The following is a 23,447-nucleotide window of genomic DNA, read 5'->3' on the forward strand; positions in this document are numbered from 1 at the left end:
CCGGCTTCAAATACACCTGTGCAGGGCGGGAGCAATGACCGGCCCCACTGGGCCCGACTGTTCAGGGATTCCTAGATGTAACGCCACAAGGGAGCATTGCAATCTTCCCGCCTGAGCTCCTGCCTGCCCCAGGCGTTCCTGCCCCCAGCCCAGAACTTCTGGGGGAGCGGATGCACATCATTTAGAAAGAGACGTCCCATCTTGACTGCAAGTGGCTGAGATCCCACCACATCCCAAGGCTGAAAGGGCTGAGTCAAGAAAAATGCTGCTGCATGGACCTTGCTGCACCGTGCCAGACTCGGACAGTTCCCAGGACAGAGGTCACTGGGCAACACAGGTGGGGCGTTGGCTGCATGACCCAGGGGCCAGTGCTCCAACCTGGCCGTCAGGAGACGCGGGTTCCACTCTCGGCTCTGGCAATGGCTTGTCTGATCACCTAGGCCACGTGTCCTGTCGGACACCGTAAAGCCCCCCCAGATGGGCTCCCAAAAACGGAGACACTTTGAAAATTGCAAGCCTTAACCACTTCTGTTCCCCACCCCCCTTCCTACGTGCTGGGTGCCCTCTGGACACAAAGAGCCCAGGGTAAGAGCTCATGCCGCACCCCTCGGTCTCCTTGGCATCATGCAGTTTACAATCACGGTGCCATTCAACTCAAGCCCGTCTTGAGCAAATATCAATTTTGCAAGCAAAGCACGGCGTGAACTGACAGCTGTAAATACACTGCGGGCTGGGCTTCGGCTGTAACTATCCTGCCTGACGACCAATCCACTCCCTGGAGAGCAGCCACTACTCAACTACAGCCAACAAACCATCAGCCTCCCGCAAACCACAGCGAGGGATGCGCACTTCTGAGCACTTTGCCTTGAACCTTTCCCTCTCCTTGACAGTCCAATGCCAACCTGCAATCTGCCTGGGAGGGGTCTCCATAAAAGGGTCACATGTTCTCAGCACTATCTCAGGGAAGGTTCGAATGGGAGCTAATAACATAGAACGACGTAAGCAGCATGGTACGTTAGCAGGCTGGGGGAGTGGGGCTAGGACGCCTGGGTTCTATTCCTGTGTCTGTCACCGAGGGCGCTCGGGCACGTCTCCCAGGGCTCCGCACCCACAGTTGAGGGCCAGATTTTCACCCAGCGCTTTTCAGTTACCCCCAGGACATCCATGCTATGGGCAGATGACCGTGGCTTCCCTAGGGGGCGGCAAGGCTGTTTGAGAAGCACTTGGACACCCACCGCTGCAGGATGCCAGTGACGTTCAACGCGCTGTCACTGTGGAGCATGTCATTGCTATGGACTTGCAGAACATCCTCCATCCCAATACAAGGCCTAGGTCCCGCCCAGTGGAAAAGGGCAGGGCCTTAGCCTCTGTGCGATACTGACATTGAGGCCAAAGACTCCGAGGTGAGTGTATCTGATGCTACCACGCACACAGCAGGCGAGACAACCGCTGGCTCTGAGTGGATTTTCCAAAGGAGGGTGTTGTACAGTAAATGAGACATAATCACAACAAGTAAATCAAATTACAGGCTGTGTCGAAGCCCCCCAGAGCAGCAGGGGATGCAAAATCATCCAGCTATAATCTGATCTGAAACTCATCACCAGGCAATGGCCTGTTTTAGGACCTAAACTCAGCCAGGGATTTATTCTGACCTACTAAATGTTCCAGGCACACAGGCATGGAGCTAGAGAGGGGCTAGTTTTCAGCCCCACATTTCATTCTTGGATACATTTTTAAAGGGTTACAAGATTTTATTTGGGGGGAGGGAGAGTTTTGTCTGGGATCGGCAAAGTATCCAAGTTGGGCAGAGAATTTCACTGGAATTTGGGCACCAAACGCCCTCAGGCTCCTATGAGATTCCCAGTCTTAAACCTTCCCCGTGGAACGCGACCCAGCTCTCTGCCAGCAGGGGAAGAAGGAAGTGAAACTGACTAGAAACACTGCCAGCCTGGCCAGCCTAGTTTCCCTGTCTATGCTGGGTGAAAGGCAAGACATGAACAAGCCACATTCATGGTGAGAAGTAAGCCAGGTTCTTCAGTTCCTCCCAGCTGCAGTCGCCTGGTGCTGCAAGCAGCACTGGGCCAGGAAGTGCTTTGGAACAGATGATTTTTCTCTGGCCGGTGGGTTTGATTCTCCTTTGACGCAGGCCTAGAGGGGGAGTCGCCGCACTGAGCCAATGGAGTTACCCGGGGGTAAAACGGGGGGAAGGGAGAGGAGTACCAGGCCCAGTGTCTCAAACTCCTCAAACGACGTGGAAATTCAAGGGCCATGGAAAATCCATCCACTGGCTTGTCAGGGAAATCGCCAGAAATGGGATGTAAACTCGCTTTCCATCGCCTCTTGTACGTGATTTCTCCCTCATGGAATGGAAACATGAAGAAATCTCCCCTCGGGCCCAGATTACAGAATCACTTTTCCTGTGCCAAGGTTCCGAAGCCTTTTGCTGAACGAGTGCACTGCTCAGAAAGGCCCAGGCACACGGCTACCCCCAGCCCCGCCCCCGGGACTCCCTGCCTCGCCCAGCGCACGCCGCAAGGCCCACGCTGCTGGACACCAGAATGAAAGCAAGAGTGAGACTGACTCACTCTGACCCTGCTCCCACTCCAGTGGAAACACTTCCATTCACTCGCAGGGCTCAGGCTCCCAGTGGGGAAAGGTCAGAGTCCAGATTACCGGCCTTGGCAAATGCTTGGGCTGACTGACGGCAGGAACAGAGAAGAAACAGGGAAGACGCAGCGCAAACGCCTTCCGTTCCTGACCCCGTAGAGTCCTGCTTCAAGCAACCCACTGGACACATCCACTGGACGCAGCTTGAAGACCCCCGGTGCCGTCCAGTGGTGGCAGAACGGAGGTCAGGAGCGTAAGGGCCTGATCCAGCTCCCCTGGAAGCCAGGGGAAAGTCTCCTGTTGATTTCAGTGGAAACTGGGTCAGGCTCTGTGAGCTCCACCGCATGCCCCACACCCCTGTTTTCTATCCTTGGTCTCTTACAGTGGCTTTGGGGGGCAGTCCCTGCTCCCCTCCCAGCCCACGAAAACCCCTCCGCTCTCTATTTCCAGAGCAGGGAAAGCACCTTCTGGAGTTTACTCCGCGATCGCAGTTCCTAGATTCAGCCCTGGAGGTTTGAGCTCCCTTTGCCTCTGGCTGACTAGAGCGTTGAGCCTGCCTTCCGTCCCCGGCCAGTATTGTGTGTTCCACCTTGATTCGCATCTGGCCAACAGCGCGGCCCCAGCTCCTGTTTGTGTCTCTCCCGTGTTACCTTCAGGCCCTCCTCCTCGGTTGCACTTTGCAGAGCCGTGCACTGAAGCAGCCTGCCCAGGGCTCCACCCCGTGCTTTCAGAGCATGCTAAGGAGCTTGACAAGGTTTTAAACCATTGCAAGAATCAGGTTGGAAACTCACCGGCCAGGCGTAATTCCCAGCTTTGCTTCCCAGCCAGGCCCAGCCTGACCCCCATAGTCGGCACGGAGATAGCTCTGTCACAGGGACTCCAAAGCACTTTACAAACACAAGTTAACTGGGAGGCAGGTCATTATTATCCCCAGTTCCTAGATGGGGAAACTGAGGCAAAGAGTGGTGCAGTGACTTGCACAAGGTCCCACAGAGAGGCAGGGGCAGAGCCAGGAATAGAACCCAGGCGTCCTGAGTGATATTCAGGCTTGTGCTTCACTACGTCGCTCTCTCCCCTTCGCTGCAAATGCGGAAAGCTCCAGACCTCATGGACACTTATGAAAGAACTTCCATGCCAGCTCCTTCCCCCGCGAGTGGGCGTGGCTTGTGGCGCTAGCACAGACAGGGGCTGCCGCATTCGGCACTAATGTGCAAGCCCGGGTCTAGAACTGCCAGAGGCTGCAAACGCCATCCCAGCCATGCCCACAGGGCCCAGGCAGCACCACAGCCCCTTGCACCCAGTGACACGGGGCAGATCACTTTACTCTTTGGCCCCCCTTCGCCCATCTGCAAAACAGGAACAATCTCCAGCTCCCGGCCACGCCTGAGCCTTCACTCCTGTGTGACTCGCCTGTCTGCAGTGCCTGAAACCCTCCGTGGAAAGGGGCTAGCCAAGGGCAAGGCCTACAGTCTTTGAAGGGTTAATTTAGGAGGCCAGCTCCCGCCCAGCACTCAGACACTCCCGTGCTGTGAGAGCCCCCATGGCTATCCCTGTCCCTGCCTCTGGCACAGACTCACCACCCATGGCACGTCCAGGCCATCCCCCCCGTGCTCCTCCCGCGCTGGGCAGTTGGCGCTCACGCACAGAGCGGGCTCTGTCCTGCCCGTGCTGCCTGGCAAACCAAGAGCAGCAGGGTTTGGCCACTGGCTCTCCCAGGGCACTGCCCCAGAGGGGGCAGGGAGGCCGGTCCATGCGGCTAGGCCTGCTGCAGGGGACTGGCCAGGTTTGTGCCTCTGGACACATGGGCTCTGAGCTCCCTGCTTTCGCTGTCCTCTCCTCCCCTGACACCGTCACTCTCACTGGCTAAAAACACTCAGCACCTCCTGGCTAAACACTGGCCCGTGTTGATCCTGCACATTCCTCCGGCTCCCTCCTGCCTTCCCAGCCTTCAGCTCTGCTCTCCCCCGCCCCGCCAGCAGCCCGTTTGCTCTCTGCCTTCAAGGGGATGTTACTGGGCCAGCGTGGGGGGGGGGGGCTTACGTAAGGGCCCCCCTCTGATCCAGATTGTTCCTGGCAGCTCTGGCTCAGCCCTGCTCAGTATTCTCAAGGGCAGTTTTATCCCCTTGGGAACAGATGCAAAAAAATTCAGCGAGGAAGAAATAGCAACACGGCTAGGGCCCTCCCGCGCCCAGTGAAGGATGGCAACATCTACCGCAAGTGTCTGCACCTGATTTCAGCCCAGAGCTTCCTGCCTTCAGCCTGTGCAATGGAAAAGGCTCCACGTCCCCCTGTGGCTGCCGCTGCTGCTCCCCCACTTGCACCATGCGGGGGGATCCACTGCCCCATCCCCAAGCCCTGCTCTCCTTCCTCTGCAATAAATCTCAGCATTTCCCTGGGCGGGGCGGGGCTGATACAGAGCATTTTGGAGGAGTTTAGTGATGGGTCCAGCAGGCCACAGGGATTGGAAGCCAGCCCATTTCTCCAGCCGCTCTGGCTCCAGGCTCCCCAGGGTTCAGGTGGTGACAGAAGTGGAGCTGCTGTTCTGAACACTGCCAGACCTGCTGTGTGAGAATACTGCTGTGTCCCAGCTCGCTAAACGGCTCCCCAGATAAGGGCATCTGGGTGTACCCTGAAACACAATGGAGCAGCTGTTAGCTTCAGGGTGACCCTGTATCTTGTCTCTGCAACCTTGTTTTGCAATGCTGAGTCTGCAAACGCGTCCTGCAAACCTGGGGACACTTGAGACGGGAGGACTGAGTAGGGTGACCAGATGTCCCAATTTTATAGGGACAGTCCCAATTTTTAGGCTCCTATTACCCCCCAGCCCCGTCCCGATTTTTCCCACTTGCTGTCTGGTCACCCTAGGACAGAGAGAGAGACAGGGTCTGTGGGGGAGTCTAAAGGAACTGGCCTTCCCAGAACCAGCCAATAGTAAGTGTCAGGGGAAGCAGGCAGGCGCACAGCCTGGGTTAGTGTTTTTAAGGCGTTTTCTCTGAAATAAGAGATACTTTGCTATGAGCAGGCTGCTTGGTTGCTGATTCCCACCCTCACTCCCCTGGAGGAAACAGAGCTGCAGGGTCGGACCCACTGAGGTGATCACACACAGGGGCTGCGGCCAGCACCTGGCCTGAGAGCAGGAGGAACACGGGATCCGTCCCAGACAGAGGCGATGGCCAGGGACCTGAGACCCAGAGGGGCGCACTGGAGAGCCCCACAGGGGCCAGCGATGCGGGCCGCCTGGTAACAGGTGTTGTGCAGCCGGGGAGCTTGGCAGCGCTGTAACGGTGCAGCGTGCCAGGTACAGACGCACCCCGCGTAACAGGCCTGGCACGGTGCTGGTGGAGCTGCGTGGGAGCATCAAACCCTAGGACAGAGAGAGACGGACTCGCCGGCTTCAGACAGCAAGGGCCAGGGCAGCAAAACACTGAGCACCCCAGACGCACGGAGGCGCCGACAGGGGGTTTGAAGGCGAGTTCGGTGACTAACTTTTGCAACCCCCACCAGGCAGTTCCTCGCCCCTGTGTAACCCTGGCTCTTAAGTGGAGCTGTGCCCAAGCCCTTCTAGCCAATCAGAAAGCAACTGACAAGGACTCCCCTTAGCAGCCCAGTGTGTGACCGTTAACCCTTTCACTCCTGGACTGAACTGTAATACTGTGCAAAGCAAGTATCTAACACCAGCCCAGTGAAGAGGTTGTGGGTAGACTATGGGACTGGGAGCTGGCACTCCTGAGTGTTAATTCTGACTGCCATCAGCTTGCCTTGGGCAAATCATTTCTCTGCTCTGTGCCTCGGTTTCCCCATAGCACTCTGTACTCAAAGCAGCACCCTGGAACCCCCATAGTCACCCCTGTCATATAATTACGATATATTTCATACACAGCATGCCCTGTAAGCTATCCTAGGAAAGGTCATGATCTGTTGAAACCCATTGTTCTGTCCAAATATGTATATCCTTGGTGCGTATGAAGTTATGAGATTGTGCCGTATGGTTGTTACAGAAATCTGTGGTACTTTGAGAGTCCTCCACTGTCAGTTCCCCAGTGACAACAAAGGAGGGTGTGAAATGACCATTCATCAGCAGGGGAGTTGTAAACAAGGGATTTAAGATGCTGTAAGAAAGCGGCACAAGCATCACACCAGAGAGGAATTGCTCAACTCTGTGACTCCTTTTAACATCATCACACCACACGCAGACTCACAGTCACCCACCAGCTCACACACAGGCCAGGTTCCCCTCCGGGTTCTCCCAGACTCGTCCCTTTTTTGAGGGAGCTGTCCCAGGAAACCCAGAAGGGTGCTCCGTGCGTGCTGCCACCTGTTCAGTTTTATGGGCTCCAGATCATCCCAGAGGTCCTGGGTTTTGTACCTCAGAGGTGGCAGCCCATTCCCCTTGGCCTGGCACCTTGTAGGCGAGGTGCTGCCCTGGCAGGGCCAAGCAGAGAATTCTCAGCTAGCGATTCCTTATTCAAAGGCCTCGCACAGCCACAAAACAATCCAGCAACCAGCCTGCTGGCCTGCAAGTTGGGACACCTGGGCTCCATTCCCAGCCTTGCCACTGACCTGCCATGTGACCTCTGTCATGACACTTCGCCCTCTCCCCCACTCTATCTGTGTTGTCAGTGGAGCAGGGCCCATCTTTCTGGATGTGCATGGGTGCCGCCTGGCGAGGCCATGCTGGGCGTTACTGCAGTAACAATACGGTGTCAGGCCAGAGTGGCTCAGGCAGGGAGGCAGGTGGCTTCTGATCTCACATCACAACCCAAGCCATAAACTCACTCCTCGTTTTCAAGCTCTCTGCCACGAGGAGCTGCCCAGGAAAAAGATCCCAAATGGAATTGTCCACAACCAGCCCATCGGGTCAGTCTTTCCTTCTCTTCCCTGGGCCCGGGCCTCGTGTGAGTTGGAGGCATTGCTGGGAGCCTCTGAGTAATGCAGGAAATGGAGGTGAGTCACTGGGCCTGCTGTCCAAACTGTTTCTCTTGCTGAGAATGGCAGTTTAGATTAGGCAGAAAAATTGTGTTGGCTGGTCTGTCCCTGGCCATAAATTGTTCTATATTCCAGGTGGGGAAGGGGAACGAAGCCAGGCAGATGGGAGCAGAGAAACCTCTGCAGAGGTTACGTGAGGTCACAGGGCATCAGAAGGTAACACCAGGGTTAAGACTGTGAAACGCACAAAGCCAGTTCAGGTCTTTGCTCGGGACCCTGGGGCCTTGGTCACAGTGGGCCCCTCTAGACACACAACTCTCCTGATTGCTGGCAGGCGCAGCGCAAGCACACCCTGGGCTCAGCCGCACGAAGACTTTTCCAGCTGTTCTCCAAAAACGAAGTCGATTATTGACCCTTCATTCTTGCGTTTCCTGTTTTCTGTGAAACTAGATTCCTGCGACATTTTAAAGGGACACTCAGTGTAAGGACACCACAGTCACTTTCTTTGCCTCTGTTCCTAACATCAGAGATTAATCTTTTTTTAAAAGATCTAGTTAACTTTCTGCTGGTTTAGACGTGTGTTTGCCCCTCCCCTGCCGCCTTGCACTCCCCTGATCTGAGACAATGGAAATCCACAACGTCAATTTCCATGTTGTTTACGGTCCGTTACTGCTTTTCATGTCAAATGGATGGTCCTGGGCCTCGGGAAACCTGGCTCAGTCACTGACGTGCTGTGTCACCCTGGCTGAGTCACTTAATCTACCCGGTGCCTTAGTTCCTCTTCTGTACAATGGGGATAAGATTTCCCTAGCTCATAGAGGGGTCGTGCGGCTAACCCCACAAATAGCCGTGAGGCTCAGACACGCTGCTGATGAGTGCCAGATCAGTATACAGATAGCAAGTCTCAGCTGCACCGCGGAAGCATGGTCAAGTGGTTATGGCACTCGGGGGGATGTTGGAAACCAGACTTCAATTCCCCACTCTGCCACAGGCTTCCTGGGTGACCTTGGGCAAGTCTCCTCACCTCCCTGTGGCTCAGTTTCCCTCCTGCACAACAGGGATAAGAGCACTGTGCTGCCCCCCGGGGCTGTGGGGAAGACATTAAAAACCATGACGTGCTAGGATAGTGCAGTGATGGGGCCAGAGAGGTGCCTGCGATACCGAACTGGCTCAGAGGGCCATGATGCACCACACCTGCAGGCAAACGTGGATTTCTTTCTTTAAAATGTCCTACCATGGAAAGTAAAAACAATTATAAATCACAGGAATCCCCAGGCGAGTCTCGTGGCCTGTTGCCTCCTGCCTGTCTTGTCTATTCAGAGTGTCCGGGCCTCAGCCTGGCTCTCACTCGGTGTCTGTGCAGCACCGGCACCACCAGGCAGAAAGGGCTCGGCCCCCAGTCAGGGTCCGTTCCCACAGGGGCCCATGCTGAGCGCTCTGGGGGCTCCACCCCTCTGGGTCTCATGCTGGGCAGCTCAAACCGGAGGCACCAAAAGCCAGCAGCTGCTTACGAGAGGGCAGGACTTGGTGGCTTGCGCAAGGGCCCCTCGCGAGCCTGCCCCAGAGCCATCTCAGCAGGCAGTGCCTAGGAGGCTCTGCGGGGTTGGACTCGACCCCGGCTCTGTGCCACCCCCCGGCAGCCATGGTCGGGCTGTCTGCATTGCTACCTCGACCCACGGAGAGGCACTCCACAGGCTGGAGCACTTCCAAAGGCTGGCCTGACAGCTTCCCAGGGCCCCGCTTGCTCCTGGCACCCGAGTTAAGCCCAGGAGTGTCGGTGCAGCGAGGACTCGCCCCCAGCCAGCCGCAGTGAGGGACCTGCATCTCAGCGGGCTTGGACTTCAGCACGTGAACTCTCACTCTCGACACGGACACTGGCTTTGCCCCCTGAGCCCCAGCTCCATTCCTGCCCCCTGGCATTGGTCCTGGGATCCTGACCTACCACTCTGAGACGCCAGCCCCAGCTCTAAGCCCTGACCTAGGCACCGGCCTGCCCACCCTCGCCCTGGTTGTGACAGTGCCCCTCGTAAGGGACGGTGTCTTGGCAGTCAGGCCTAGCGGTCCCAGCTGGGCTGGCACCCACAAGGCAGGACAGGCAGCAAGCACCAAGAGCCAGGGTCAGGCGGGGGTCAGAGGCAGAGATCAGAGGTAGTCTCCAGGTTGGACTCAGGCTCCAAGTCGGGCTTGGGTGGAAGACTGGCAATCAGCCAACAGCCTGGGCCACCCTCCAGGATTAAATACTGAGCATGGGCCAATCAGAAGGCTGCAGGGACCTGTCAATCTGGAACTTCTGGGTGTCACTTCCTGCAGTGCCTAAAAATCTTCACAGCGCTCCTTAGACTCCACTGGCCCTTGCCACACAGCCCAAAGCTTTGGATGTTCGCATCACCTGCTCCAACCCAGCACGGGTCTGTCCTGCCCCCCTCCCGCCCCCCATGTACAAACTGCCGTGCACCCCTCAAATTCCCTCCTCAGAACTGCCCCCAGCTAGGGTGACCAGATGTCCCGATTTTATAGGGACGGTCCCGATTTTTGGGTCTTTTTCTTATATAGGATCCTATTACCCCCCACCCCCGTCCCGATTTTTCACACTTGCTGTCTGGTCACCTTACCCCCAGCCAAGCCTGCAGCCCCTGGACTCAGAGTTAACATGACACTGCACATTCTCCTCCACATAACGGGAAGTGACAGCTCTATTATAATAACTCAGTCATTAGGATCATCTCATAAATAGGCCTCGTTAGGCTTTAATGAACCCTGCTGCATCCTGTAGAGTGTCTCTTTCAATTAGCTCTTTGGGTGTGATGTGACGGGCACGTGCCCATGGCCCCTGCCTGGGCGTACGTGAGTTACGTAAGAGGCTGTTTTTAGCCCCGTGTTACAGCACATCTTTAGCCCTGGGCATTCTGGAGAGGCCGGGCCCCCGAGGGGTAATGACACCAGGATCTCTGCTCAGCTCAGGCATGATCGGCATTGTTGGTATGTGCCCAAGCTGGCCTGGCACTCCGGGCTTGTCACACCATGGGGAGTTCTCCTCCCCACAGGCCGGGTGGGAAGGATTTGGGGGCTGGTCTGTGCTTTGCCAGTGTCTCCTGTTGGAGGGAATGTCTATTAACCCCTTCCTGACTGGTGTTGTGCATTCCTCCTCGGGCACACCATGGCAGCATGTGCCAGTCTCCCATCTCTGCAGACCAGCTACACAGAGCTCAGCAGCGGGAGTGTTTAGCCCCCTCGGACCTGGCACCCTGGTAGGTGCAGCAGCTGCTTAGCACAGGAGTGGTTCTGATCCTGGCTGTCGCCCACATCCCTAAGCAGGGGTCATGTTCCCTGCATCCCCCTGGGGACTGGGAGCTGAATGCCCGGACGGGTGTAAAACGCTACGAGGCTCTCAGCCAAGAAGCGCTACAAAGAGGCAAAGCGTTCCAGCTAGTGCATCCCTCTCGTGTGAACAGCTCCCCAGCCCCTCTGGTGCCCCCAGGGACGCTGAGCCAAGCTCCCCACAGGGCTGGTGTGGTTGAGCGGCTGAGGAAGGGTGCTTGGAGCTGGTCGAGGGTTCCTGTCAGGGCAATGACCGTGCCATGCTGCCATGGGGATTGGTTTGAGCTGCCCTTGTTTCGACTGTTCGAGCTGAATGAGCCCAGTGCCCAGATCCGTTAGCACGGTGGTTCTCAAAGCCGGGCTGTCGCTTGTTCAGGGAAAGCCCCTGGCGGGCCGGGCCGGTTTGTTTACCTGCCATGTCCACAGGTTCGGCTGATCGTGGCTCCCACTGGCCTTGGTTCGCCACTCCAGCACATCCCTGGGTCTGCGCCACTTCCCACAGCCCCCATTGGCCTGGAGCGGCGAACTGCGGCCAGTGGGAGCCACAATCGGCCGAACTTGCGGACGCGGCAGGTAAACAAACTGGCCCGGCCCGGCCCGCCAGGGGCTTTCCCTGACCAAGCGGCCGACCGGCTGTGAGAACCACTAAAACAACAAGGAGTCCGGTGGCACCTTAAAGACTAAGATTTATTTGGGCATAAGCTTTTGTGAGTAAAAACCTCACTTCTTCGGATGCATCCAAAGAAGTGAGGTTTTTACTCACGAAAGCTTATGCCCAAATAAATCTGTTAGTCTTTAAAGTGCCACCAGACTCCTTGTTGTTTTTGTAGATACAGACTAACACGGCTACCCCCTGATACTTGACACCATGTGAGAACCACTGCGTTAGTGGACACAGGCACAGAAGCAAACTCCCTAGTATGCCAGGGCAGAGCCCGTCCTGCCAGGCAGTCCATGCCAGGCGGGTTAGGCAGGTTAGGAAAGACTGCGATTAACCCCGGAGCTGTGACATTCCTCCCCAGCCATCCCTGACCCTCCCAAGGGGAGGAATTCCTCCCTCACTACGGCACTGCTCCGCTCAGTGTGTCCATCCACGCCTGGGGTAGTGCGCTGGGCTGGACCCTTCCCTGGCACAGCCCCCGGGCAGTCACCACAGACTTCAGCCCAAAGCGCCCTCCACGTCTGCCCCTCGCTCCTCCAGCACACGGCAGGCTGCATCCCCTGTGCCTGCTTCAGCCCTCCCACGAGACTTGCTCACAGCTGTCAACAGATGTTAGAGCTCCAGCAAGCACAGCAGCACACAACCCCACACCCGGACACCGGGGGGCTGAGAGCCACTGAACCAAACTGTAAACCCTGCATATGATGGAAACCAAATCAGGCTGGGGGGTGCGGCAGCCCCCAGCACCCTTAGGTCCAGCACCTCTGATGGACACACGTATATATGCACAGACACATGGACACACACATGCACGGACCACATGGACACATGCACAGATGGACACACACACACATACGTATATATGCACACAAACACAGACTCGTGGACACACACACACACAGACTCATGGACGCACATGTACGGACACACACACGTATATCTGCACATGCATATTAACATACACAGACTCATGGACACACAGACTCATAGATGCACGTCTATATGCACAGACAGACTCACACATACACACACGTGAGCGCATTAACACAAGTTCAGGCTCCAGGGCGAAGCATTCCCAATGCGAGCTGCCTGTGTGCTAATGTGCAGAGCATTCACCCTTCCAAACAGTCGCGGCTGGGTGCTGACTGCATCCTGCCCAGAACAATAATATTTCTCTTGCCAAATGACTTCCCGGGGCCTGAGCCGAAGGCTGGCCTGCCGCACACCCCGTTGCTGTTCCCAGACACGCCTCACAGAGGTCACCCCGGGTGCAAGCCAGGGCTGCCTTTGGTTTCTCTGGGGAACAAACATGCAGCGGGGGCGGGAGGGGGGTGTCTAATCCTGCGAGAGGGATGCTGCAGAGCCTCCCAGCACCCTCCCCTCCTACAGACTTCGGAGAGAGGGTCTCCGAGGGCTGGGCGAGGCACAAGAATTCCAGCTCACAAAAACCGTTGCGGTTCCAACATTTGTTTTCATTCTGCATTGGACTGAAATCGAGACCTTGCAGAAAGCCGAGCGAGCCCACCCCGGCGTAGCCATGCCTCAGCGCTCTGCTCTGCCTGGTTCAGGGCAAGGACTCGCACTCAGTCGCCCCCGGCGCAGGGGAGGGCCCGACCACCAGGCGAGCGGCTGCTACGGGGCATGCTCTGGCTTTCGCTCACTCTCTCCTTTCTGCAAAAAGGTTTGGTTTCATTTTCCGACAAATAAACGTATCCTAGAAAATCTCCCAACTTGCTCCAGTTCTCAGCCCCGGCAGGGATAGGAGCTAGAAGCACATCTTGGCTTTGAGAACCAGTAACCCACAGTCTGGCCTGACCCACCTGCCTCCATCTGAGGTTGCTTGTTGATCACAAGGATCACTGATTATTTCATTTTGAAAAGAAAGGACATCCCATGACCCCTTAGATACAACTGGGTACCTACGGGAATGCCAGCCAGACGCACTGGTTCCAGGGCAGCACTTGGGCCATGGAGACTTTGAATGAGACCCCTGGGAGGAAGCACGGCCCCTTTGAAATCAGCATCTTGCCTGAATACATACCAGAGAATTTACCGCAAAGCACTCTCACTTCACTAAAATGCAGCCACCTCTGGGGTGGAAAGCAGCAGATGTTGAATGGCACAGCATAACAGTTTGCAGCAGCATGGGAGAAATAGAAAGTAATACCCAGCTGAGACTGCAGAGGGAACTTAAAGAGGGTGAGGGCAGTTACCCAGGTCGGGATTTGGCTAGGACATTAGGTTCCCAGAGACGCCCGTCTGGGGGAAATCGGGAGTGAAAATGCATGGGCTTTGCAGTTGGCTGGAAGGAGATGTGATCAGGTACACGCACTGCAGCAGCTGGGCCTGCGGGGGCTACTGGCACATGGAGCCATAGGGTAAGTTGGGGCGAGCTCAGTGGTATGTCCCATTTGACAAAGCGCTCTCCCAGCCGTGCAGCACAGATTGGGGGCATGGTGCCAGCTAGGGCAATGCCACCCACACACCCTGCAGCACCACAGCCGTCCCACCCAAGTACTGGCCTGACCCTGCTTAGCCCCTGAGAGGATGACCTCCACCCCACCCCAAGCCCTACTCCTGGCATTGCTTCGGGTGATGCTGATACAGGACTGGCACGTCCAGCAGTGATCTCAATCCAGATTGCGGCTGGCTCGGAGGAGACACAAAGCCCTCAGCAGCCCCTCACCTCACGGAGAGCTGGTACCCAGCCCGTTCAGGCAAGCACTCACCTTGCAGGGGCGCAGACACACCGGCCATCCCGTATCACTGCTTCTTTGCTAGCACCGATAGCCCAGGTGCCAAGGGGAATGGGGGATGGGCAGAAGGGGAACCCTGTATCCAGGATTGCAGACAAAATCCTGTTCCACTGAGTCCCTGGGACGCCCTGATGTGTCCCAGCGAGCCTGGCCCACGCAGCAGGCCGGGGAGCCCTCCCTGGCTCAGTCTGGCTCCCTGGGCAGGGCAGGGTGCTGCTGCAGACAGCCTGTTGGCAGGTCGGGCCCCACGTGCTGACATGCAGCAGCCCTATCTGTTGAGCCTTGTTCTGATGAGCTCGTCGGTCCGCAGGCAGAGGCAATGGGACTCGGAGTCCAGGAGCAGCCCGGTCAGCAGCTCATGGCAAGAGGGGAGCTCAGACGCTAGTGCCTGGCCCCTTACCGACCCCGCCGCACCCACACCGCTGTGCTGGGCCTACCGCCTGCCACGCACCCTCTGCCCACCCGGCCCCTCGCAGCCCTGGCCACCACATGCGCACACTAGCCCTGGCCTATCAGAGGGTGGCAGCTCACGGCATTTAACTGCAGATCCAGAGTCAGATTGCAGTGACTTCGGAGTAAGTGCAGTGACCCCAGACTGACCCCAGTTAAAGCGCATCAGACTCCAGCCAGTGGCCAGAAAGCAGCCGCTGTTGCAATGGCCCCGTCCTGCTCCGTCTCCGCTCCCTGTGCCCCCGGCACAGCCACACACGCGCCACAGGAACTACAGAGAAGTCTCCTGCTTCACATCAGAGCGCTCCGCTTGGCCTGGTGCAGGCCAGACAGTCCACGAGATTACATAGATTTGGGGCCAGGTTCTCCACTGCCCGGCACCATGTGTCACCATTTACACCAGTGCAAAGTAAGCGTGAAATGCTGCTAAGCGGGAAAGGGAATATTTGCACCCTTTGCACTGGTGTGAATGACTGCAGGAGGTGCAGGGCGATGGCCAGGCAGGCCCTGCAAGCTAAAGACCTGGACTCCCTTCACTCACTGTTAGTGTCCTTGTTTCAGGCTCACTAGATCTGCACTGTCCTCTCCCCTCCCCCACGTGCAGGGTCCTCCGCCTTTCGCCTTCCACACCCCTGCCTGTGCAGCCCAGACCCACCCAGCATCCCCCTCCCAACAGCAACCTGGCAAGGGCCCCCTGGGCGTGACCAGGGGCCTCATCCAAGGAACATGAAAAAGGAACTTTTCTCTATGAAACCTCAGCTTGGAGGGCAACGGTGAAAATGGCAAACTGGTTCCTGCCTGAGATCTCTGGGGCTGGGACACAAGCAGCTGGGGGGGGGCAAGGGGGGGGCAGGGAGGAGAGAAAATAGAAGCAATTTGCCAAGTCTTAGCTTTATGCCAAGTGGTTAGGTGGCTGCATTGCAAATCCCCAACAAGGAGACAGTTCTGGGGGCAGCCTGAGCAGGAATGGGCCACGGTCCATCTATCTCTGTTTCCACCTCCCCCCACACATCACTTGCTGTCGGATGCCTGAGGGGGTCCCTTAGCTTGGAGTGGGCAGGGGCGCTCGCCCTGGCTGTGTCTGCTCTGTGCCCCTGAAAGTGTCAATCCAGCACCAGTCACCGGAGCGAAATTCTCTCTCACACACGTGTAAGAGCATTTCTGCTTCCCATCCCTCGAAGACCCCCAGGGAAGCCCTTGTGGAGTCCCTGCCCCACTGCCGGGCTGGGGGAAAGCAGAGGATGGTGGGAGAAAAACCGGGCAAACCGTGCACATCCAAAGGCAGATTTATCCAGCCCAGGCCCCTTTGTGGGGCAGGGGGTTACGTCCCTTTTGCTGTACAGCTCCAGGGGACACACAGCAAACTCATTCAGATGAGCCACTGGGGGATTCTTTCTGGCCCTCCCCTCACCCTTGCTCCATTCCTGCTGTCAGGTGAGGTGTGCCCTGCACGCCACGGGAAACTGAACTGAACGCTCCTTGCTGGGCTGGCGGAAGCTCTGGTACCCCAGGACACAGGAGGGTTTTCACCTGACCTGACTCCATCAGATGCTGCCTTCCCCCCAGGGATAACCCTTTCCCTGCCCCAGGGGTAACAATGTCTGGGCTCCAGCACAGAGCCCCTGGGCTCACTCACTCACGGTTCCACAAACTGGTCACTAACACAGTCCTGGGGTCCCCTTGTCCCCCAGGAACAGCTCCAGCCCAGCACCGATAGCTCAGGACCCAAAGCCAGCTCAGGCTCCCGGCCAGCACACATGCGCTGAGCGCGCTGTAGCAGGACAAATCGCTCTCTGATGGCCTCAGAGGCACTCAGCCAGAAAGCAAGCTAGCCCAGGGATGTGTAACTTACAGGTGTCTGGGCCTGAAGGCTTCCAGGAGTCTCATCAAATTGAGACGGGTACCTGAGCTCTCTCAATCTGAGGGCCAGACCCACCGAGGTACCTGGGCCCTGCAGCGCTGGGCACTGTAACAGCCACCATAGGTGCCCTGCCTCATGGAGTCCCCAGCCCCGAGCTGGGTGCCCAGGCTCCCCATTCGATGCATGGGGAGAGTCCCGGATCCGCAGGAGCCAGCCCGCTGTCTCCAAAGCAGGAGTGAAATGTGGAGCAAAGGGGCAGGGCTCAGCGCCCAGCTCCCCGAAGGTCTGGGGGCCTCGACTGACAGGCTGGAATCCCTCCACTTGGGAGCCTGAAGTGTGAGCCCTTTTCTGGGCCAGGTCAGCAGCTGAGATAGCCCAGGCCTGGCTTGGGAAGTGAGCCCGTCACCCAGGGGTCAATGCACTCACCCGGAGGTGGCAGGTCCCTGCTAGGTCAGCCCGGCTGTGTGGCTGCAGCACAGACGAGCCTGTAACTGACTAGCTACTCCTTGGAGCAGTGCCCTGACCCCCAGCTGACCGAGTCAGTCTCCCTGGCCCAGGAACAAAGGGAAAAGGCTCCAACAGGAAAGAGCCAGCCCCGCCCAGACCAGCCTGGTGGCTGGGGCTCTCCGCTGGGCTGCGGGAGACCCGGGTTCACATCCCTGCGGCTGATCAGGCAGAGCCACGACTTGAATCTGGGTGTCCCACCCGGCCAGCAGGACACACACAAATTCCCAGCCTGCTCGCCCGCCGTTGTCCTTTGTCAGGCGCCCCGAGTGCACGGACGGGCTCGGGCCCAGTGGCGAACGCCTGGCTTGAGAACCCGGGCGGCTCATTAGCTGTGGGGCCAGCAGATACTTGGGTGCCTGTGGGGTTCGCTGGCAGCCGAGGGGCAGTTTTGAGAATGTCAGTGGGGCCCAAAAGGTGGAGTGAGGTGTCTAACTCCCTGTGTGCTCTGGTCCTGCCTGGCGTACACACCCCCCCGCAGTGCCAGGCCTTGGTCAGCGGTTGTGCTTTTCCCTGGAGGAAAGCGTCATGTTGCCTAACATTTCCCCCATGGCAACTAGCACCTTAACCCCTTCACTGCTGCACTTGAGTCAGCTGCAGTTCCACCACGCCAGCCACAGTGAATGCAATGCTAGCGTGTGAGAACCTATCTCAAGAAGTTTTAATACACTTGCAAACCGGATTACAGAGTACATATCACCGAGCCGGCGCGTACGCTCTGAAGAACTGGGATGTGTTTACGCAGGTTATTTGAGTGGGCACTGGCTAAAGTTAGTGAAACGTTATGCCCCCATGTAGACAAGCCCTTGCCCTCGAGGCACGTAAGTACGGTATTATCCTCACCTACAGGAGTCTTGTGGCTGATGCACAGGACTGGGAGTCAGGAGACGTGGGTTTTAGTTCTGGCTCTGCCACTGGCTCCTTAGGCAAGTCATTTCCCCTCTCTGTGCCTCACTTTCCCCACCTGAAAAATGGGAATAATAGTACTCTCCTGCCTCTCAAGGGGGTTGTGATGCTTAACGCACTCACGCTTGTGAAATGCTTTGAGATCCTCAGATTAAGGCAGCCATAGCACTGAGGATTATTTTACAGCTGGGTAAACTGAGGCACAGAGAGGTTAGTGACTTGCCCAGGGTCACACTTGGTTGTAACCAGAACCCAGGAGCTGGGCGTAATAAGTGCTACTACTTAGCTCTTACACATCTCCCCACACTGCAAACAATCCAGGGAAAGAATCACTATCCCCACTTTTCAGATGAGGAAATGGAGTCCCAGGGAGAGGAAGCAACTTTCCCAAGGTGTCAACGCAGGAACAGAGCCCAGGACTGAGTGTCTTCTGCTCTAACACTAGCTCAGCCACATCAATCACAAAGTCAAAACCCAACCTCAAGGCCAGAGGTAAAGCTATAGAGTGACCCCCCGGAACAAAGAGCTGCGGATACCGGGACCAGTTCACGTCACGAAAGCACTTGCTATCCCCAGGGGATGGGGTGGAATGATACTGGACAATCAGCTCCGTGCGTACAGCACGGGGCCCTATGGCCTCTCTAGGCCCCCCGACTGGAGCCTTGTGGTGCTACAAATGATGCCATCACAAATCAGCTGCAGACTGGGGGCCTGCCTGGAAGAGGTTTTAATCAAACATTGGGCTCAGTGGGGGAAGAGTGACTGGGGGAAACTCTCTGGCCTGTGGTCTACAGGAGGTCGGACTGGGTGATCTAATTATCCCTTCTGGCCTTAAGCTCTCTGAATCTATGATATGCCCCTTTGCTCCAGGGCTTGCGCCGTATGGTTCAGTACGAGTTCCTGGCCACATTCACGCCAGCTCGGGGTCTCTGGCCATCTCACTTGCATTCCAAACTCCTGTTCCCAGAGTCAAATCTTGAGTTTAAAAGAAGTCGCCCCAGCAGAAATGCCGCATTCAGGCTTTGGGGTTTAGTTATTAATTTAGCACTGGTGAGAAGGGCCAGGTGGAGCAGCCTGCCCGCCCTGGCGAATGCCACACTCGCCCCGAGTGATGCCTTCAGGGGTAACAGGGAGACGGCAGATTTCCAAACAGCCCTACATGCTGGGGGCACTGTGGGTGCTGAGCTGTGAGAACCAGGCACCGTGGGGGGCTGCTGAGCACGTGGAAATCCAGCACAGAGGCTGCAGGACCCACGCAGGCCTTGGCGTCTCAGCCCTGGCTGCCGGCACGGGGCTCCTTCACGACCAGCTGCGACGCGGGAACGGGACGGAGACCCACCAAACTCATTGTCTACTGGCCACTGAGCAGTGGTCACTATTATGCTGGGTTAGTTGTGAAAGCAGCCTAGAGGCCTCGTATTGCACCACCACCTCTGGGCCAGTCAGTCCCCCGGACACTTGACTTTTGGATCGCGAACAACTGTGGATTTTATTGCACAAAAAATTTACTGCAACAAAATGGGCATTAACCTCTTAGTTGCTGCAGCCTCTTTGCTCCCCCATGTTCCTGGGGCATCCCCAACGAACAGTGGCCACGTACCCAAGACCTGGGGCAGAGCTGGACATGGGGCCTGTTGTCAAGTGGATTGAGTGGGAATCAGCAGCACCCATGGATGGCAATGGGAGACTCCAGCAGGTCTTTTGCCCTGGAGGAAGGGAGCCCCTGGCCACAGCCCAGGCAGGTCCCCACAGTCAGGTCCTCAGTGCGGGTTGGAAGCGAAGACGGGGCAGCTCTATGGAAGGGAACGCTGCCCAGCTGGGAGTGCGGACCCGGCCTGCATCTGCCAGGCACCACAGGCCCCCACCAGAGCCCAGCTCCAGCCGTGCCAGAGCCCCCATCCTGGGGCAGCCCTTGCCCACCCGAAGTGCTCTCAGCACCCACTGCCCCCTCTGCAGCTTGCAGCCCCCCAGCCCATGAATCCAGCTGGGAGCAGGGTCTGTTTCATCCTTAACCTGCCCTCCTGGCCAGTTCTGGAGGGGGCTCAGCTCTGGCTGAGGCCATGGGGGGGGGGGGATGTTCCACAGACATGGGAGGGGGGATTACAATAAAGCCAAGTGTCCAGCCCACAGACAGCTATTAACCCCTCACCCCAGTCCTACCCCGGAGGGAAGCCCTGCCCTCTGTGTCTTGGCCCAGGTTCCTGGGGGGCAGCCACTCATCTGCACCTTTGCTGGAGCCCTGGGGGCTGCCCCCCACCTGTCTGCGCCTTGGCCCGGAGCCCTGGGGGCTGCCCCCGACCTGTCTGCGCCTTGGCCCGGAGCCCTGGGGGCTGCCCCCCACCTGTCTGCGCCTTGGCCCGGAGCCCTGGGGGCTGCCCCCCACCTGTCTGCGCCTTGGCCCGGAGCCCTGGGGGCTGCCCCCCACCTGTCTGCGCCTTGGCCCGGAGCCCTGGGGGCTGCCCCCCCCCCGTCTGCGCCTTTGCCTGGAGCCCTGGGGGCTGCCCCCCACCTGTCTGCGCCTTGGCCCGGAGCCCTGGGGGCTGCTTCACCCCACCCCCAGGTCGGTGCCTTGGCCCGGGGAAGGCTCCCGGCAGCAGCACAGGGCCAGAGGCCGGTTCTGTAACCGGACCCCCAACAGCAGCGTCCCAGCTCCCCCCGCCGGACCCCGCGCAGCCCTCGCCGAGCCAGCCGGGCCGGGGGGAGACGAGCAGGAGCCGCGCCCAGCAGCGAACTCCCGCCCCGGACCCCAGGGGCTGTGACCCGCCCGGCTGGGGCAGGAGTCGGGCCCGGCTCGGGGGCACAGCGTGGGGCGCATCCCCGGGCGAGCCCCAGCGCCCGTCCTCGCGGCTTCGGGCCCGCGGGCCGAACACTCGCGTCCCGCACTTCGGGGAAGTTCCGATCCGGATGCCTTGGCGCGAGCCTGGCCCGAGCTGTATCCGAGACACCCCCGCCCCCAAGTGTTCGCCTTGCCCGGGGTCCGGGGGGCTGCCGGGCTGCGGGGTGTCTGGGCAGGATCGGGCCCGGGCCCGGGCCGGGCGGACGGGGCGGGGGGCCCCGGGCACTCACCCATTTTCTTTAAGGCTCTGTCCGGGCGCCTGGTGCCGCCGCCGCCGCCGCCGTCCTGCGGGGGCTGCTCCGGCCGGGATTTCTTCCTCCAGCCGCAGATCATGGTGTCCGGGCCAGGCCGAGCCCCGGGGCCACCCCGCCCGCCGCGGGCTCCCTGCGCGGAGCGAGCCGCCTGCGCGCGGGTCTCCGAGCCGCGGAGCCAGCGCCCGTCCCAGCCGGCGCGGGGAGGCGCAGGGAAGGAGTCACATTTCAGGGCACGGAGAGCGATTATGAACCGCGTGGGGCTGGAGAGCTCCGCCCACGGGCTGCGCCGCCCCGGGCCACCGCACCAGCGGGAGCGCCTGTTTGCTGCGCGGGGGGGGGCAGAGGGGCACAGCCTAGCAGGGCCGCCCGGGGCGGGGGGGCAAGTGGGGCGATTTGCCCCGGGCCCCGCAGGGGCCCCCACGAGAGTTTTTCGGGGCCCCTGGAGCGGAGTCCTTCATTCGCTCCGGGGGCCCCGGAAAACTCTCGCGGGGACCGGGCCCCCGGAGCTTCTTTCGCTCCGGGTCTTCGACGGCAGTTCGGCGGCGGGGGGGGTCCCTCCGTCCCGGGACCCGCCGCCGAAGTGCCCTGAAGACCCGCGGCGGGGGGTCCTTCCGCCCCGGGACCCGCCGCCGAAGACCCCAGGCCCCCGAATCCTCTGGGCAACCCTGCAGCCCAGCACCCCTGGGGCAACACCTCCCAAACTGGGTCTGTGAGCCCGGAGCGGCAGGAGACGGGCACTGCCCCAGGGCAGGAGAAGGGCTCTGTGAGCCTGTAGTGGCAGGAGACGGGCACTGCCCGAGGGCAGGAGATGGGCTCTGTGAGCCTGGACCGGCAGGAGACGGGCACTGCCCGAGGGCAGGAGAAGGGCTTTGTGATCCCGGAGCGGCAGGAGACGGGCACTGCCCGAGGGCAGGAGATGGGCTCTGTGAGCCTGTAGTGGCAGGAGACGGGCACTGCCCCAGGGCAGGAGATGGGCTCTGTGAGTCTGTAGTGGCAGGAGACGGGCACTGCCCCAGGGCAGGAGATGGGCTCTGTGAGCCTGCAGTGGCAGGAGACGGGCACTGCCCCAGGGCAGGAGACGGGCACTCTGAGTCTGTAGTGGCAGGAGACGGGCACTGCCCCAGGGCAGGAGACGGGCACTGCCCCAGGGCAGGAGAAGGGCTCTGTGAGTCTGTAGTGGCAGGAGACGGGCACTGCCCCAGGGCAGGAGATGGGCTCTGTGAGCCCGGAGCGGCAGGAGACGGGCACTGCCTGAGGGCAGGAGATGGGCTCTGTGAGTCTGTAGTGGCAGGAGACGGGCACTGCCCCAGGGCAGGAGAAGGGCTCTGTGAGCCTGTAGTGGCAGGAGACGGGCACTGCCCCAGGGCAGGAGACGGGCGCGGTCCAGCATGAGAGGCACTGAGGTGGCCCTGCCCAGTCTGGTCACCGCCTGGCCTTAGCAGACACATTCTAGGCCTGGCCCATCAGCGTGAAGGGCCCAGGGATCACTGGCCAATCACCTCCTGCCTCTGGGACCTCTGGCAGCGGTGCCCACGTTCTCCCCTCCCAGGGAATGCCCAGCAACAGGCTGGGCCTGGGGGCGTCTCCCACCCCTCCCAGGGTGGGCCTGAGGAGTTTTCTTGCCCAGGGTAGGGGACATTTTAGGTGCCCACCAAACAGCTGAGCAAAAACAACACCACAAAACAAAACCACAACCCAGTAGTTGTCATTCAGGGCAACCACCCTGATCGCCTGCCCCTCCGGCTGGCCCTGTCCTACCAGCGCCAGCGCCAGCGCCCTCCCCTGCCAATCTGCTTCAGGTGGTGGAACTTTCCACGGACCCCAGGCCCCAGGACAAGCACAGGCTGGCAGGCTGAGTGTTCCCAGTGGGGCTGGAGCCAGGCTCGGGGACCCACCCCCCTCATCAGGTGTCAGAGCCCCGGCTCCAGTCCAAGCAGGAATATCTACGCTGCTATTTTTAGCCCGGTGAGCCCAAGTCAGTTGACCTGGCTCTGAGACTCACTGCCCTGGGAGGTTTGCAGTGGAGATGTGCCCTGGACACACACCCACCACGGGGCCTGGGATCTGAAAGTGCTGCAGCAGGAATTGTTCCCAGCAATGACTAGGGTTCCCCCCCACCCCGTATTCTCCAGGCCTCAGTTGGCCAGTGTCCTCTGTGCAGCATGGCTCACACTTGCTTTTACTGTACTGACTTTGCTAGTGCTTTTTATGGAGCCTGTTTGAAAATTAGGCAAATACCCAGATGAGTTGATGCACCCCTTGGCAGACCTCTGCTACCCCCATGGGCAGGAGCGCCGCCAGCTTTTTTGGCGCCCTAGGTCCCGCCCCCCAAATGCCGCCCCCGACAGAGGCAGCGGAAGGTCCTGCC

The 23,447-nt window shown here is 59.1% G+C and overlaps 1 protein-coding gene across 6 annotated transcripts in view; it reads right to left on the reverse strand.

Annotated features, from left to right (window-relative positions):
* Positions 1-21,332, reverse strand: part of LOC101933267 (1-phosphatidylinositol 4,5-bisphosphate phosphodiesterase delta-3) — a 52,986-nt gene extending 31,654 nt beyond the window's left edge. For 2 of the 6 annotated variants that reach the window (XR_010594767.1, XM_024104581.3), the window contains exon 1: positions 21,056-21,331. Coding sequence is in view for 4 of the 6 variants with exons in the window: in XM_024104581.3 (XP_023960349.2) it covers positions 21,056-21,158 (103 nt within the window). In the remaining 2 variants the exon portion in view is untranslated. Of the gene's footprint in view, positions 1-14,241; positions 14,434-17,926; positions 19,822-21,055 lie in introns of those variants that run through there. The other 4 variants (XM_005282859.5, XM_042844811.2, XM_024104583.3 and 1 more) reach the window with 4 other exon arrangements.
* Positions 21,333-23,447: the final 2,115 nt, after the last annotated feature.

The sequence above is a fragment of the Chrysemys picta genome, chromosome 24, assembly GCF_011386835.1.
Source record: "Chrysemys picta bellii isolate R12L10 chromosome 24, ASM1138683v2, whole genome shotgun sequence".
Classification (NCBI taxonomy): domain Eukaryota; kingdom Metazoa; phylum Chordata; order Testudines; family Emydidae; genus Chrysemys; species Chrysemys picta.